The 14,510-nt window shown below is 38.8% G+C and overlaps 2 protein-coding genes across 2 annotated transcripts in view; both read left to right on the plus strand.

The window, feature by feature from the left end:
- The first annotated feature begins 53 nt into the window (after positions 1-53).
- On the plus strand, positions 54-6,073 carry LOC137994508 (protein DGCR6-like). The gene is made up of 5 exons (XM_068840091.1): positions 54-328; positions 1,143-1,303; positions 2,605-2,711; positions 3,564-3,662; positions 4,771-6,073. Exons 1-5 carry the CDS (start codon positions 117-119, stop codon positions 4,873-4,875), a joined length of 684 nt encoding a protein of 227 aa, XP_068696192.1. The 5' UTR covers positions 54-116; the 3' UTR covers positions 4,876-6,073.
- A 5,296-nt stretch (positions 6,074-11,369) lies between these two features.
- The window catches only part of LOC137994509 (histone deacetylase complex subunit SAP18-like), a 3,915-nt gene continuing 774 nt past the window's right edge, over positions 11,370-14,510 (plus strand). The window contains exons 1-3 of the mRNA XM_068840092.1: positions 11,370-11,507; positions 12,664-12,713; positions 13,757-13,813. Coding sequence (XP_068696193.1) covers positions 11,385-11,507; positions 12,664-12,713; positions 13,757-13,813 — 230 coding nt within the window. The 5' untranslated portion in view covers positions 11,370-11,384. The remainder of the gene's footprint in view (positions 11,508-12,663; positions 12,714-13,756; positions 13,814-14,510) is intronic.

Here is a 14,510-nt window from a genome sequence, read left to right on the forward strand (position 1 = left end):
CATGGGAAGTCTTTCTCCAGTCTCCCCGATAAGTAGGTACGCCTGTCACTTTTCCGGTCTTCATTTGTACCAACAGAAGCAATTGTCGTCGCTATTATTATATATTGTCCTTTAAAATGTCGTATTTTTACGGTAGCGGTGGAGGGCAGAGGCAGCCAAAGTGGAATTATCAGCCTAATATAGATTCTAATTTATTAGCCACCGTCCGTGATGAAATGCTCCGTAAGGAAGAGGAATATCGAAGAGAACAACAGCGATTAGATGCTGAAAAGAAAAAGTTGACCAGCTTTTTGACGCAACTGCAAGCTATGGTTCGAGATTTGCCCGGGTAGGAGTTTTTTTCACAGTAGTTCGTATCATAAAGGAAACAATGCTTTTGGAGTTGGTTCTCAGTAATTTGTTTAATTAAGGAAACCGTGTCGTAGGTTAAAGGAATCCAAATCACATTCCCCATAATACACTTTGTTTGCCCCCCAAGTTTTACATAAACCATTGTTTTCAAATCCTCTTGTGAATATGCAGTGTCCCAAGAGCATTTGAAAACAATGGTCTATACAAAATTTGGGGGGCAAAAAAAGTGTGTTATGAGGAATGTGAAAATAGAGAATATATACCTTATTTATACAAACATTCTTTTTAATACACAAATCATGCCGGAACAAATGATTTGTTGTTTCAACCACTAATGAGCCTGTACAGGGTTGGCGCAGTATCAATAGGTGAAGTCAGTGATATCTTTGCTGTTTAATTTTCTTTGAAAAGTAATTGATACTATCATTTCAACATTTATGAACTTGTTTAACTAAACCAGATCTTCAAGTTTAAGACCAAGTTAAGGGGAAATCCTGAGACGTCTTCACATCACAAATAGGGGTGGCAAATGGTATCTCCAAAATCTTGGCACTCGCAAACTTTTCATCTGATCTCAGAATCTTGACACTCTTTGCGAAGAATCTCGAAGTCTTGCTTATATTGCATTAATTTATTTCGGAATGAAGTCTTGCATGTTTTGGTCTCAGTCTCGGATTTTCAAGCAAGGGCCTGGCGTCTCAGCGAGTCTCAGATTTTACCATTCATCGCCCCTACAAATCACAGCATTAATGCCATTACATTATAAAGTAAGGTTTTGTCTTCAATTTCAGCACATACAAAAAGAAGTTTACCTATGATGTCCTTTCGGGAATCGCTACCTGTCTTCTAGATGGCACCGTCTTTGAGATTGTTAAAGGACTTGAAGATATACAACAACTCTCAGAGAGAAATTTGCTGAATAAAAGAATGAAGCTAGTCAACTCACAAAAAGGTAAAACTTCCCTGTTTTCTTCAGAATTAAATGAGATTGTTCTAAAGGCACATGAAGAGCCAAGTACATTTTGCTAAAATGCAGTCCTTTGACTTCCCAGAGGCAATATGACTAGTTTTAGGTTTTCTCGCTTACAGTTGAACAATCAGTCAGTCACAAGCAGATTTGCCTTTTTTATATATTTATCTATTTTAATGAAATACAGACATTACAAATACTACGTCACACATTAATACTAGACAGATACAAAAGATATTCTTAAACCTACACAATTTTATTTCAAAGGCATATAAATCGAGTATTTGTGATTACAGATATGTACACTGTATTGTACAAATTCAATTTACAAGTATATAATTTGAGAATTGGAGTATTTTGTTTTCAAGCATATTTGATTATTGTGGACATACCAGGAGATAGTCCAAGAGCAATCATTTGTCAAGCCACCTTTTTGGCTTAATTATTATAAATACTTGCAGAAATCGTGCAAGAGTTTCTCTATTAAACGTGAAAAGAGCAACTGAGGGCAGCCAAACACCCAAGTTTCTGGCCAAATGTAATCAGCGATATTGCTTTGTAGAGGACAGGAAACTATCACAGTGACATGATATCACCCTCGTTGTACTAGTTTGGCCTCTACGAGAAACAGGTGGAAAATAAGACTTTTCTCGAATCCTGGGGATAACAGACCAGGTCATTTTTACATGTACATTGTATCTACCGGTAGGTCCTGATGGGACAATGTGTCCCGCTGGTCTGTGAGCTCTACAAAGTCACATGCCTCAATGTTTACTTGTAAATTCTTGTATAGATGTAAAGGTATAGTGCACTCATGGGAAGGATAGCATACAGGTTGCTTGGCAATGGGCAAAAGAACAACTGAAAAATCAGAGTCCTTGGTAGGATTCAAAGCTAATTGATCTCCATTACTCCAGTTGGATGCTCTATTTGGATGCTCTATAAATACATTCATGTATTTGTAAAAATTGAGGCATATGACTTTGTAGAGCCTGCACACCAGCAGGATACATTCAGACCTACTTGTAGATAAAAACGACCTACAGCTCCCCAGTGAGTTCTAGTAGCTCAATGGGTAAAGCCTGCGACCGGTGTTAGGAGATTGTAGGTTCTAATCCTGCCTAGGACTCTCATTTCTCACTTGTCCATTTTCCCGTTGCCAAGCAACTTGTATCCCAAACCAATAATATTGACTCTAGTCTACCTCACTTTAAGGTATCTGAATGAGCTCTTTCAGTTCTTTAAATTTTTCATGGGAAGCTTATATTTTGCTTAAACTTAAGCACAGAGAATGGAACTCTCAAAGAAACAAAAGGATGCCTTGCGAAGCTGTGAACAAAGGCCACATAATCTGCCTCTTGTGGAAGCTTCAAATGCTCAGGAAAAAAAGGTGTGCTGCAACAACTTTTATGTTATATATATATATCATTCTTGGATTTGGGGATGTGATTAGTGGCCATGTTTTTGTCCAAAAGAAAAGGAAAGACAACATTTGCATTTAAGAATAGTGCTGACTAAGTTTATTTCTGGCAGAATTATTTGGAAAATCAATGTTACTGTACAGGTTAAATTTGATTTCAGGTCAAAATGGTTTTAACATACCGTAAGTTGATTTGTAATTTCTTTTTCTCTGTTTATGATAATGAATACCAGACACAAAGAACTTACAAAATATTTGTCAACCTTGGTTAAAATCACTTTGACCTGAATTAAAATTTAGCCTAGTAATTCCATCAAAATGGCTGCTGTATCTTTTATCTTGGGACATTTACATAGCCACTGCCATGACTTGTTGTGTAGACCTTGCATCAGAACTAATTTAACTATCAGCTAAGAGTACTTTCTTTAGAGCTATCTCAAAATTTGTTGTCTACGGCTGGAGAATCAAGTTTTTGTCATATTTCTGGACAGGTTTTGATTCTTTTTTTAATTTCATTACCAATTACCGGTACTTATTTCCAGTGTTTGTTCAGTTAAATTATTACTTTTCTGATATGCTTATCTGATGAAGATAGTGCTTGAGCTTAAAATCTTATTATACTCTAGTAGATATCTGTGTTGAAATATAATTGCAAAACAGCTAATGCATGAAAAAAACATACCCTTCTTGTTTCTTGTACGACGTGTTCATAACTGTGAAATAACGTATCAAACACTAATCTTGTCACTCACTTGGTAGAGCAATGGTGATTTAATTCAAAAGTCATAGACTCAAACATATTATAAATACTTGTTATTAAAGTCCTTGGAAGACAAGTTAGAGGCAGAAATCAGTCATGTAGATCAGAAATTAGTTTTGGAACTGGATCAGTTGGTGAGTGATCAACAAGCAACTCTTCAAGTAAGTTAAAACAGCTTCTGATTTCATTTTATTTTTTTTCCAATACATATTCCTCATCTGTGGTGTACAGGCTTGATACATTTGTAAAGCACTCACGCATACATGGCATTACCCCCGAAACATTTTAAGACCTGCAAAAGATCCCCGAATTACTAGAATATTTAATGACCACTGTGGGACTGCGGTAGCAGTGTTGAATGTCGAGTAAATAAAATTATGTAAATTACGCACAACTCCAGGACTGCAGTAGCAGGTTTCTTAAGTTGAATGTTAGTGAGAGGGTATTCTAGAATCAAGCCAGTACTTGAAAGATCTTCGAGGTCATCGTTAATTGTATAGAACTTTTTGCAATATTCTTCAGCGAAATTTTAAAATGCCAATCCTATCAACGCTTTCTTCGGCTTATTTAGTAATGGCTTCCTGGGTGTGGAACCATACGTCATAATATCATTTTTTTCCAAGAAGGCATGATATCGAATCCCACAATCTTACATTGCATCATTACTTTGCATTGGTTCTTCGCGCGGTCCGGATTTCCCTATCTCTGCCCACCGGCGCGATAACGCTCTGAGCGTTTTTGTCCTTGACGTTAAAAATTCCATTTTTTGACACCGAATTTCATGAACATACAAAAGTTAGTTTCAAAACAGATTTTCATTAGATAAGAGGCTTGGAAACAATTCAAATAAAAACATTTCTCTTTGAAACGTTCAGTTTGTAAGTTGCTTACTGCGTTGATCGCTATTAAGTGCGATGCGAGTCAACAATTGCTAAAGTGATTTCAGAGAGAAAGAGAGAGAGAAAGGGAGAATTATTTACCAGCTAAGGGTCGGTCCGTGTAGCGAAAACCTGCGACCTGCTGCCCTCGGCCTGAGGCCTCGTTTTTTGTGTCGTTCAAACTAAAGTAGCTGTTGGCTTTTATACCAAGAGCTCTGTTGCATGTAAATGTAGAGACCGGAGGCAAAATTTTGTCTCGGGATTCTAGTTTTGTGGCATTTATGATTCAAGAGTCAACCCCCAAGGGCCCCCAATGGACTTTACAAACGGGGGTTAAACAGAATTGAATAAAATCAAGTGTGATAATGTTTCCTTTCTTCCTCCAAAACAGCGAGCTGGTGTACCTCTGTTTTCCATTACAAACAGCCCAGATGACATCCGTCTTCAAATGTACATTTTGGATTTCATACAGCGACTAGAACACTCTCCTAGTTAACAAAACTCCGGATGACAGATTGAAGTTCGCGATTCTTGCTTTCATGTTGCCTTCGGTAGAGATAAAGGTAATCTTAAGAGAGCATTGCAGCAACGATGGAGATAGTGCACTGGGGACCATCATGGAGCTGAAGCAATAGAACATAGGAAACCGGAAAAGACAAACGTTGCGCTGAAATTTGGCCAAGCTAAATGAAACCTGTTTTGTTTCAGTTCATTTTTTGCCTGTTAGTCTCTTTACAGAGAAAGTACTGAAAATGGACAAATAAGCAACAATAAGATTTCCATGATTTTATGATTTTATGGCAAGCAGTAGCCGAAGCCAGATCTCCCTTATAATTATAATAATTATAATAATAATAATAATAATAATAATAGTAATAATAATAATCGTCATCTTCATCGTCATCGTCATCGTCATCGTCATCGTCATCGTCATCATCATCGTCGTCGTCGTCGTCGTTGTCATCATCACTTTATCGATGTTTCAAGCTTCTTTGGCCGAGCAAAGTTCTCAACTAATTGTAAATTAAATCGAATCACTTGAAATCAGTGCAGATAAAATCAAGGTTTTGGTTTTTAATCAGGGGAAAATGGAACTACCCAGAGAAAAACCCCGGCCTGGGAGCAGAGTAGAGAATCAACAAATTCAACCCACATATGACGTTAAGTCCAGAAATCGAACCCGGGTCGCATTAGTAGTAGGCGAGTGCGAGAGCACGCATTGTAGTTTAGCTTATTTTTTGTAGTCTGCGAAACATCAACGATAACTAACCAAATGTAAGGCTCAACAATACAATAGTGAATCGTTTATTCTATATGTTTAATTCAAGACCGTTCGTACTAATCCAGTTTTAGGAGATGATCCTTATAAACTCCTTAACGTCTTACTAGTGACGCAAGCAAGTATAAGGCGCCTTAAAGGGCAGCCGCGAAAGCATAAGAAGAACGCAAGACTTTGATACTCTTACGCGTACCCTTATTTACGCTTATGTTTAAGTCGCTGTTATTTCAAGTGGGGATACGGTCCATATAGGCATAAGCTTTTAGACTGCTGGCCAGTCGGTATAAAAAAAATGTCTCATCGGAGTATCCCCTTCTCTTGGAAATATCTTCGCCCACCATGTTGAATGGGTGTAGTGACAAGAGGGAATGGCTACCAAAGTACTACTGAATGAAATAAAATGAGTGTATATTTGAAGTGTGGTTTATAGACGAAGAAGAGAAGTGATCCTTGCTCTTATCTGGACAATTTAACAACACCTGAAAAATTTCAGGTGGCTCCAACAGGATTCGAACCAGGCCCACTTTTTCTTACAGTGTTGTTTTGGGCTTGATCGAAGACTTGGTGATAGGCTAGTTTCGAATTGTGCAGCAACAAAAGAACAGAGTCGAGGTTCAGGGGAATAATTTGCATTTTCCTTTGTTCTGAACAATACAAAATGCTAATTATTCCCCTGAACCTCGACTCTGTTCTTTTGTTGCTGCACAATTCGAAACTAGCCTATGTACACTATACTCGTGCATATACCAAGACCTAGCCCCTCCCCCCTCCCTCCCTCCCTCCCCCTGGAGGAAATGTACAAAATCGCTTTCAAAAATCATGAATCATTGAGGCAAAAACCAAAAAATGAAGAATACATTTAAGACATTTAATGTCTTGGTATGAAGACGTTGCAATTGCCTGAGAAGAGATAAAAACATGATTTTGTCAACTTTTTAATGTTAATAAACTCGTCCTTTCTTCACTATTAGCTATTATTGATGTATTGTTATTCACTTTATTACATCCATCTAGAAATCACTGGTGGTCCTTGCGATCTGATTGGCTCTCAGCAGTTCCCAAATCGCACCATTTCCCCAGCAAATTTTCCCCAGCCAATGAGAAAGGAACACTAAAACAAAACAACCAATCGGATTTCAAGGCTTGTTTAAGGTAACCAACCAAATTGCAGGAAAATAAAAGACGAAGAAAACCATTGTGTGGCGAATTTTCCAACTTTAGTTCCCACCTGGATCAATAAAATATTGTTACTAACTAAAATCCTGTATTTTAGTGATGAAATAATTATTGTGTGATTTCTAAATGGATGTAATAAAATGATTGAACTTCGTGTCGTGCAATTTTGGTCTGAAATCATACTTGTGATTTCAAATCGAACTCGCGCTGTGCGCTCGTTTGATTTTGAAATCACACGTATCATTTCAGACCAAATTGCACTCCACTCAGTTCAATTACTATTATTAATTTTCGCGCCATGTTATGTTCGCGACACTTGTTGTTCGCGTCACTTTAATGTCGCGGTTCAAAAAGAAATCGCGAAATTTGCGAAATTAAAGTGTCGCGAAAATTTCATGTAATGAGGTAGTCAAACAATTCTAAATTGAAGGCAATTTGTAAACGCCATCAAGGAGGAGGCGTTGACTGTCTCATTTGCTAAAATGTTCCACTGTCGTATTGTTCTTGGGAAAACGAAAAGAGTATTTATCGTACTCAGTGATGGAAAAAGGAACCTCATAAGCACAGTCATCAACATGGTCATTGTGAATTTTGTAGAACATGGCATACCTATTCTTTTTTCGTCTTTGTTCATGCAAGAGTATTCCATTGCATTTCATTAGCACTTGATAAGTTATTGTGTCAGTTTAGAACATACCGAGCTGAACGTCTTTGTACCATTTGTAGTTTCGTCACGTTTAACATTTTCTTTGCGGAGGGATCCCATGCTGCTGAAGAGTAGTGGGTGAACCAAGCTTTTATAAGCCACAGACTTTAGGTTAGCCTAGGTGAATTAATTCTCAAGTTTCTTAGAAAGCCAAGTGACTGATTTGCCTCAAGTTGTGTGTAATATTTTGCACATGCCGAGAAGGTCTGAGGTCGGAGGTCCCAAAGTCCCAAGTACTTTGCCATGCACTGTCATAATCATGGATTATCGGGTTCTGCTTACGAGTGACCCGTAGAACAAGACATTTATCAACATTAAATTCCAACAGCCATTTCTTCTCCCAGTGTTCTAATTTCTTTAAATCATTGTAGAGAATCTCAGTATCAGCCTGTGATCGAATAGTCATATATAGTGGGGAATCATCTGCAAAAAGAAGGACAGTTGAACCCAATGACTCTCAGTGGTAACTCATGATGTCATGTTTAAAAAACGAGCGCAGTGTTTCATCGGCTTTAAAAATACAAGGCGTAGGGGATGTCTTTATACCCATTAAAACACGTGCTGCGAGTTTTTTTAAACGGCTTCAAAAACATTCCACAAAAGGCGTGTTCAAATTGTGAGGCATGGGAAGATATCAGCATACAATAAAAACAAGTGGACCTTAACAGCAGTATGGTAATTTTAAAAGCATATTTTTTTTACTTCAGTCCTTATTCTTTGTTGTCGATGGTTGAAGGAGGTTGGTTGAAAATGCTGCGTAAGAGAAAGTTCAGCGAATTGAAAACTACCGATGAAGAAAAGGCACTGTTGGAAAAATCCGTTCCAAAATCAAAACCCGATATGTCACAGTGGCAAAATTTAAATGCAAGGCTGAACAAACAAGCAGGGCTTCGACGTGAAACGGGACAAAATCCAAAGTCAAGATACGAACATTATTAACATGACGGCAGAGTCGTTGAGGTTTTTGGTTGACGAAATTTGTGGAATGATTTTCGTACAGGTCCCTACTTCATTATGCAGAATAAATTAACTACTCATTCGCGCTATTGTTTTGTAGAACAATACGTATACCCAAGAGAATCGAATATATACATGGCTAATTTGTACTTACGGGATGAATAAAAATGGATCTCATTTCTCTCTCCCTCCCTCTCTCTCTCTTCTTTACCTACATCGCCCCACACCGTTACTCGTTTTCGTCCCAGCTTTCTTCTTTCTATCCTTTCGTCGTGTCCTTTTTTCCAGATCCCGCTCGGCTTTTTCTGCCATTTTATCCCATGATATGTCACTTGCAGCTTGCCTTGAACTCCGACCCACTGTAAACCTCTGGATTACTTGTCCCTGTTCTTGACCACTGAACTAACGTGTCAATTTGCTAATTCACACCTTGAAAATGATATTTATTTTGAATTCCGGTTGACTATTTGCATAACAATGATACGTAGTTATATACACGTGCCGCGCCGAGCACCTACAATCGAACTTACACTCGTAGGTTACCGTTCAGAGATCCCTGTTTTACAACTCTTGAAATAACCTATCCCTTTAATAATGCAAACCGTAACCCTAACTACGACTAAAGGCAAGTTAGACCCTGTGATAGTTTTAGGTTTTCCAGTATTGCTGTGAACTGGTGAACAGTGACCTACTTTTCCTTCATGGCACCGTACGTGCGGCACACGTATAAGTTCACTGCCCACGCTTACAGTCTGATTGGTGCATCTTTCATGGGAAACTTTAATGCACGAGTTCATTATAATTAAAGTCGTTTCATGTTTCCCTTTTTTTGAAGCAAATTTGTGTCTTCGTAATAATCAAGATGGCTACCGAAGTAAAAGCGACAGCAAAGGCAAATTTGAACATTTGGAAATTGTCCCTGCTTTATAGCCTATCCCGAGCGGTGCATAGAGTGGTGCAAAGTGCATCGGGAGATGGATCTGTTTCGCGATGCTCAAGAAAAAACTGCAATGGATAACCTTCAATCCGCCAAAACACATAATTTTCTGACAGTAAACTTTCCTTGAAGAAATATTAGCCCTAGCTACCTGTGGACGGAAAGTTTACAATTGCCTACAAGACAAGGACTAACATCATCTCCTAAGCTTCGTCGACCCAGACAAACGAAGGGCATTGAAAGGACATGAATGGATTACCGGTCATCTCGCCAGGGAGTTTCGCCACCTACCAACTCGCCACCAAGAAACGACCTCGCCACCAACCAACTCGAAGTCACCTCGCCACCAAACACCAAAGAGTAAAGTAGTCGAGGTGAATTAGCTGTTCGAATGAGAGTAAACGGTAGCCGAGGTGAATTAGTAGTCGAGTAGTGACGTGATTTGATAAATCTTCCGTTGTCTAGGGCAACACTTCTCTGTGCGCGCGCGCTGAAGTTCGTATAATTTAAACAGTTCTAATAGAATTGATGACTTTCAATAACTATTTTTTTTTTTTGAGAACTGGCTTGAACTTTTTTGAACTCCGTCTTCCCCCTTATGGTACCCTCCTGAACAAGGTGGTCGGTTGTCTCAGGAGGCTGTTGGGGCTGCAGGTCTGGTTCCACGGCTGAATCCTCTAAGGATGTTTCCGCTGGAGGTGGGTCAGGAAGGGAGACGTCCTCCATGGTGCTGTCAGCATCGGGATATTGGCAGAATTCGCATTGCCACTCGATCTCAGCTCCTTCTTTAACTGCTGCACGGTACACCTCAAGGGAAATCCCAGTGTTACATACTCGAGGGTTCCAACGGAAACAGACATCACATTGAAGGCGATGTTGACGGGGAGTGAAACGAAGTATGCCTCGCACGGGAACATCCATGGATCTCTATCAAAGTTATTTACTTGGAAGCATCATTGAGCATATTGCCGGTCTCCACAAAGAGCGATAAATCGCAAAAGCCCACTAAATGCACCGTTTGTGATCCTGAATACAGCAGAGGAAGAAAACATACACTTTGCAATGTCTCGGCGAATTCGCAAGCATACAGAAAGAACAATTTCACGATAAAAAGAGCAGGTAACCAGTAATTTTTTTTTATGACAGTACTTTTATATGGTCTGTTTGTTATGTTTGAGAATCTGAACCCTATTATAACGATTGCTTGAAACTCCACTTCTTTCGCTTATTCTAAAATTGAAAAATGGGGTAAAATTGTAGGAAAAGTACCGAAATTGCAGGGAAAAATGTTCGATTTTCCGTATTTCAATCAGAAGTTCGTCCGGTTTTTTTTAAAGTCCAAGTCAACGGTTCACTTGAGCCTCGATACGGTGAGAGCAAATAAGTGAACGGTTGATCAGTCGTGCCCAAATTCGTTGTAAGCGAGACTCGAAGGATTTTGAAAATTTGAATATTTTTCGCTGTTTCTCAGCAATGGATAATCGCTGAACCTTGAAACTTAGTCAAAGAAAAGTAAATTTATCTGTGTGGCCATCGCCGGAGTTTGAGCGTGACTGATGCCGGAGAAGTGTGATTTTATCGGCGAGATACGAGGTAAGCTAGAAATTACTTTCCAGACTTTCCTTTAGATAATTTTTTTACCTTTATTTAGGTACGAGTGACAACCTGGGAATTTGATAAGTCGCTTAAATTGCATGCAATCAGGTAAATGACCACTCAAAAAGCGAGAAAGTCACCACGGCATGAGAGTGCGGCGTTTTTATTAAGCACTTTTGCGAGTAAATATCTTTTTCAGTTTGTTATGGAGATTCCGATACAATTTTTTTTATCTTCCGAGTCTGGGCTGCCTGTGCCATCTCGGAGACGCCATGAGGCGTCTTGTTTATGAGGTCCCGTGTGGTTATGGGTATCTGTTTGCCTGGTTACATAGTTAAGCAAGCGATCGTCAACATGGCAGACACGCGGAATCGAGCGCCTTCTCCGACGAGAGGAGTTAGAAACCGGTCGAGAGAAAAAGATCGAGTCAAAGAACCGGAAAAAACTGAGGAGAAGCCATCAGTTGACAGAGAAAAGGTGCTGTTTAAATGTTGCTGTTGTTTTTGTTTGGCATTTGGAAAGATGAGATAGGATTTCAATTTGGGAGCTCGTGTCTTCTGAAAGCTGTTAAGAATTTTCCACAAGTTCTTTCAAGGATTTAATGTAGAATAGGGGCTTCAAAAGAACGTTCGTCTAGATTACATTGCGACAAATTTTCCAGTGCAATCCGAAATAGACACAAACGAATGCGCCAAAGAGATAATGTAGACATGACCAAGAGTATAAGTATGTGCCCAGATCTTGAGATATTATAATACTGATTACGTGGCTTAATTTTCATATATTGGATCCAAGCAAGTGCCTGTCGGGGGTGGAATTAGGGTTGGAGTCATGGTAAACACTAGAGATGTGGAGTTTGAATGGATGAGTTAATTTTTTTTCCTTGTGTTACCAACTGTATCATTAGTTTTGTCTTCTGCACTTGGATCGGAAGTGCAGTAGTCAAAGAGCACGTAAAGCAGGGTTGGTGAAGTGGTGAGAGCACTTGCCTCACCAATGAGTCTGGTTTGATTCCCATATTCATGGTCATATGCAGAATGAGTTTGTTGGCTCTCTACTCAACTCTGAGGAGTTTTGCTCTGGGTGCTCCAGATTTTGGCAGCATTATTAATCACTCGCTGAAAAACTATGTCCCCATTAAATTAGATGTGACTTGATTTGCAGACTACCCAGTCATTAAGCTGATAAGCTTGAGGATTTATTATTGTCATTACCATCACCACCAATTATCATTAGCATTATGTGGAGCCTCTCAGTATTCAACTGGAAAACAGTTCAGATTTAAGCTGTTCATAATAAGGCAGTCCTGATTCATACCAAGATTCACTCCAGTAATTTTAAGTTGGCCCTCCAAGCCTTAGGGAATCATTGTCCCAAGCATCACCACAACAATGGACACAGCTTTCATACTGGCCTTCCAAATATTTCTCATTTCTGTCAGCAACAGCACCCACTCAGACTGTAAGGCATTCCAAGCATAATTATAGAACCATGTCACATGTCTTTTCATAATAGCAATGTTATGATGATATTGGTAATATATAATTGTCGCCATCATCATTACGTACTACCAATATGGAAGTATCAAAATTGACTGTGCACTTAATTGTATGCTTTTTTCCTTTTTCTGTAGACATGTCCTTTACTTCTTCGAGTGTTTTGTAATCAAGGGCGTCATCACAGGTGATTAATCACATTTTCCCGGTGGACTATTTTTGGTGCATAATAATAGCTGAAGCAGGAGTACAGACCTTTATTTCTCAGAAAATGCACTGGCACAGTTGTTAATCATTAATATTTTTTTTGTTCATGCTTTTCATTGTGTGCATATTGACTTAATTATGAAGCACTTGGTAAGTTAAAATGCTACAGCATAATATTATAGCTGTACTGGCTTTTCCTCAACAAACTTTTATGCTTTTTATTTTTCTAATGTTGTGTATTTGCAGTGACATTAATAAGTTAATCAACTCTGAAAATACCTTTTAACAGCTTCTCTTTAGTCAATTTCCCTATTCCGTGACTGTCAACATTTGTCTTCTCCATGAAAGTAATGAAGGGCAATGAAATGGTCGGCCATTTGCCTTGCAAGTTCTCGCAAATAGTGTGGTATTTTCTTGCACGAAGTGGAGAAATCAGTGTTGGAGATTCCATGCCAGTTAGAGTTTAACTACTCAAACAAAGTGCAAATGAAATGCTTGAAAGAACTACTGGCGAGCAAGATTCAGGTTTACAACGTGAAGATGCAATCAAACGGCTCCTCTAAGAGCCGCCACTTCTACCGAAAGCAGTGATCAAAAACAGGTTTCAATAGGCAAAAAAGCAAAAAGGTGCAGCTTCTTCACGAGTCTTTACGGTATTAACCATTGACACCCCAAATTGTATGGGGTTAGAGTAAAACCTGTTAAGCCTCACTTCCAGGGGTCAATGGCTTAAAAGTTATTTTGTTGTGCATCTGTGATGCATGATTCATCTTGTGCCCATGTTCATTATAAATAGACAAACTATGCTCAAGTTACATGTAGTTCTAGTTGCATAAAATTGTAATGTGTGTCTTGAACATAACTCTTGTGCATGTAGTACATTTATTTAATGTTGCAAACAGTACAGATATATGTTTATGCCACACTTGTCCTGCCTCTTTAGCCTTTTCTCTCTTGTTGTGGTTTGAGCGTCTTAAAACAATAGATCACTTTCTGATGGATGATTTCTTGTTGTGAAAACAGATTAGATGAATACTCCAGAACTGCTTTACCATCAAATGAGCTTCAAGTGTACACATGGTGAGGAAGAGAGTAATTAATGGATGTTGCTCTTTCGAATATTATTGATTGCTGCACTTCTTGTCATTTTCCTTTTTGAGAGAATGATTTGTTCTTTTCAGAAGCAAAAATATCCTTGCCCTATTTAAGGATGCTTTTTTGCAGTAGCTGTTTCTAATGCTTTCTTGGAATACAGTGCAAACCTAAGTGAAAGTGAAGCAACTTATGTAATTTTGGCATGCTTGAACCTTTAGCAGACTCATCTGCAAGGAACATATTTTCCAAACTGAATGTTATTTTTTGGGATGCCCTCTTTAACCCTTTTGCCCCTGTGAGTGAGGCTTGTAGATTTTACTCTGGCTATACTATGTAAGGCTGGACAATTTTACTTGCCGATTCGGAGTGCTTTAGTTGTGAATGAGTTAAGTCTCACTCCTAGATGTCGATGAGTAAATAAATATATATTAACCAAGAGTGAGGTCTTTGTGGGGAAATCTCAAATGGAGGACTTGCGGCAGTATTGAACACCAAAATTTCCTCTAAAGCCAAACATCTAAGGTTGATGAGTTGTTCATTATACAGTTGTGTAGCTTTGTAGTTTATTCAAGTGGTGATCACATTCAGTGATGTGAGCACTCGCCAGTTCATTCATCGTCTGAAACGTCACACATCATGTACATTTTGTAAACTAATGTATATGTCATCAAAAAATATTAAT

The sequence above is a fragment of the Montipora foliosa genome, chromosome 3 (genome assembly GCF_036669935.1).
Source record: "Montipora foliosa isolate CH-2021 chromosome 3, ASM3666993v2, whole genome shotgun sequence".
NCBI classification, from domain to species: domain Eukaryota; kingdom Metazoa; phylum Cnidaria; class Anthozoa; order Scleractinia; family Acroporidae; genus Montipora; species Montipora foliosa.

Bases quoted from the DNA above. Each gene is read 5' to 3' on its own strand.
- LOC137994508 (XM_068840091.1), top strand. From the start codon at position 117: ATGTCGTATTTTTACGGTAGCGGTGGAGGGCAGAGGCAGCCAAAGTGG. The intron at 1,304-2,604 runs GTAAAACTTCCC...CTTAAACTTAAG, and splicing joins GCTAGTCAACTCACAAAAAG to CACAGAGAATGGAACTCTCA. The intron at 3,663-4,770 runs GTAAGTTAAAAC...CCTCCAAAACAG, and splicing joins ATCAACAAGCAACTCTTCAA to CGAGCTGGTGTACCTCTGTT.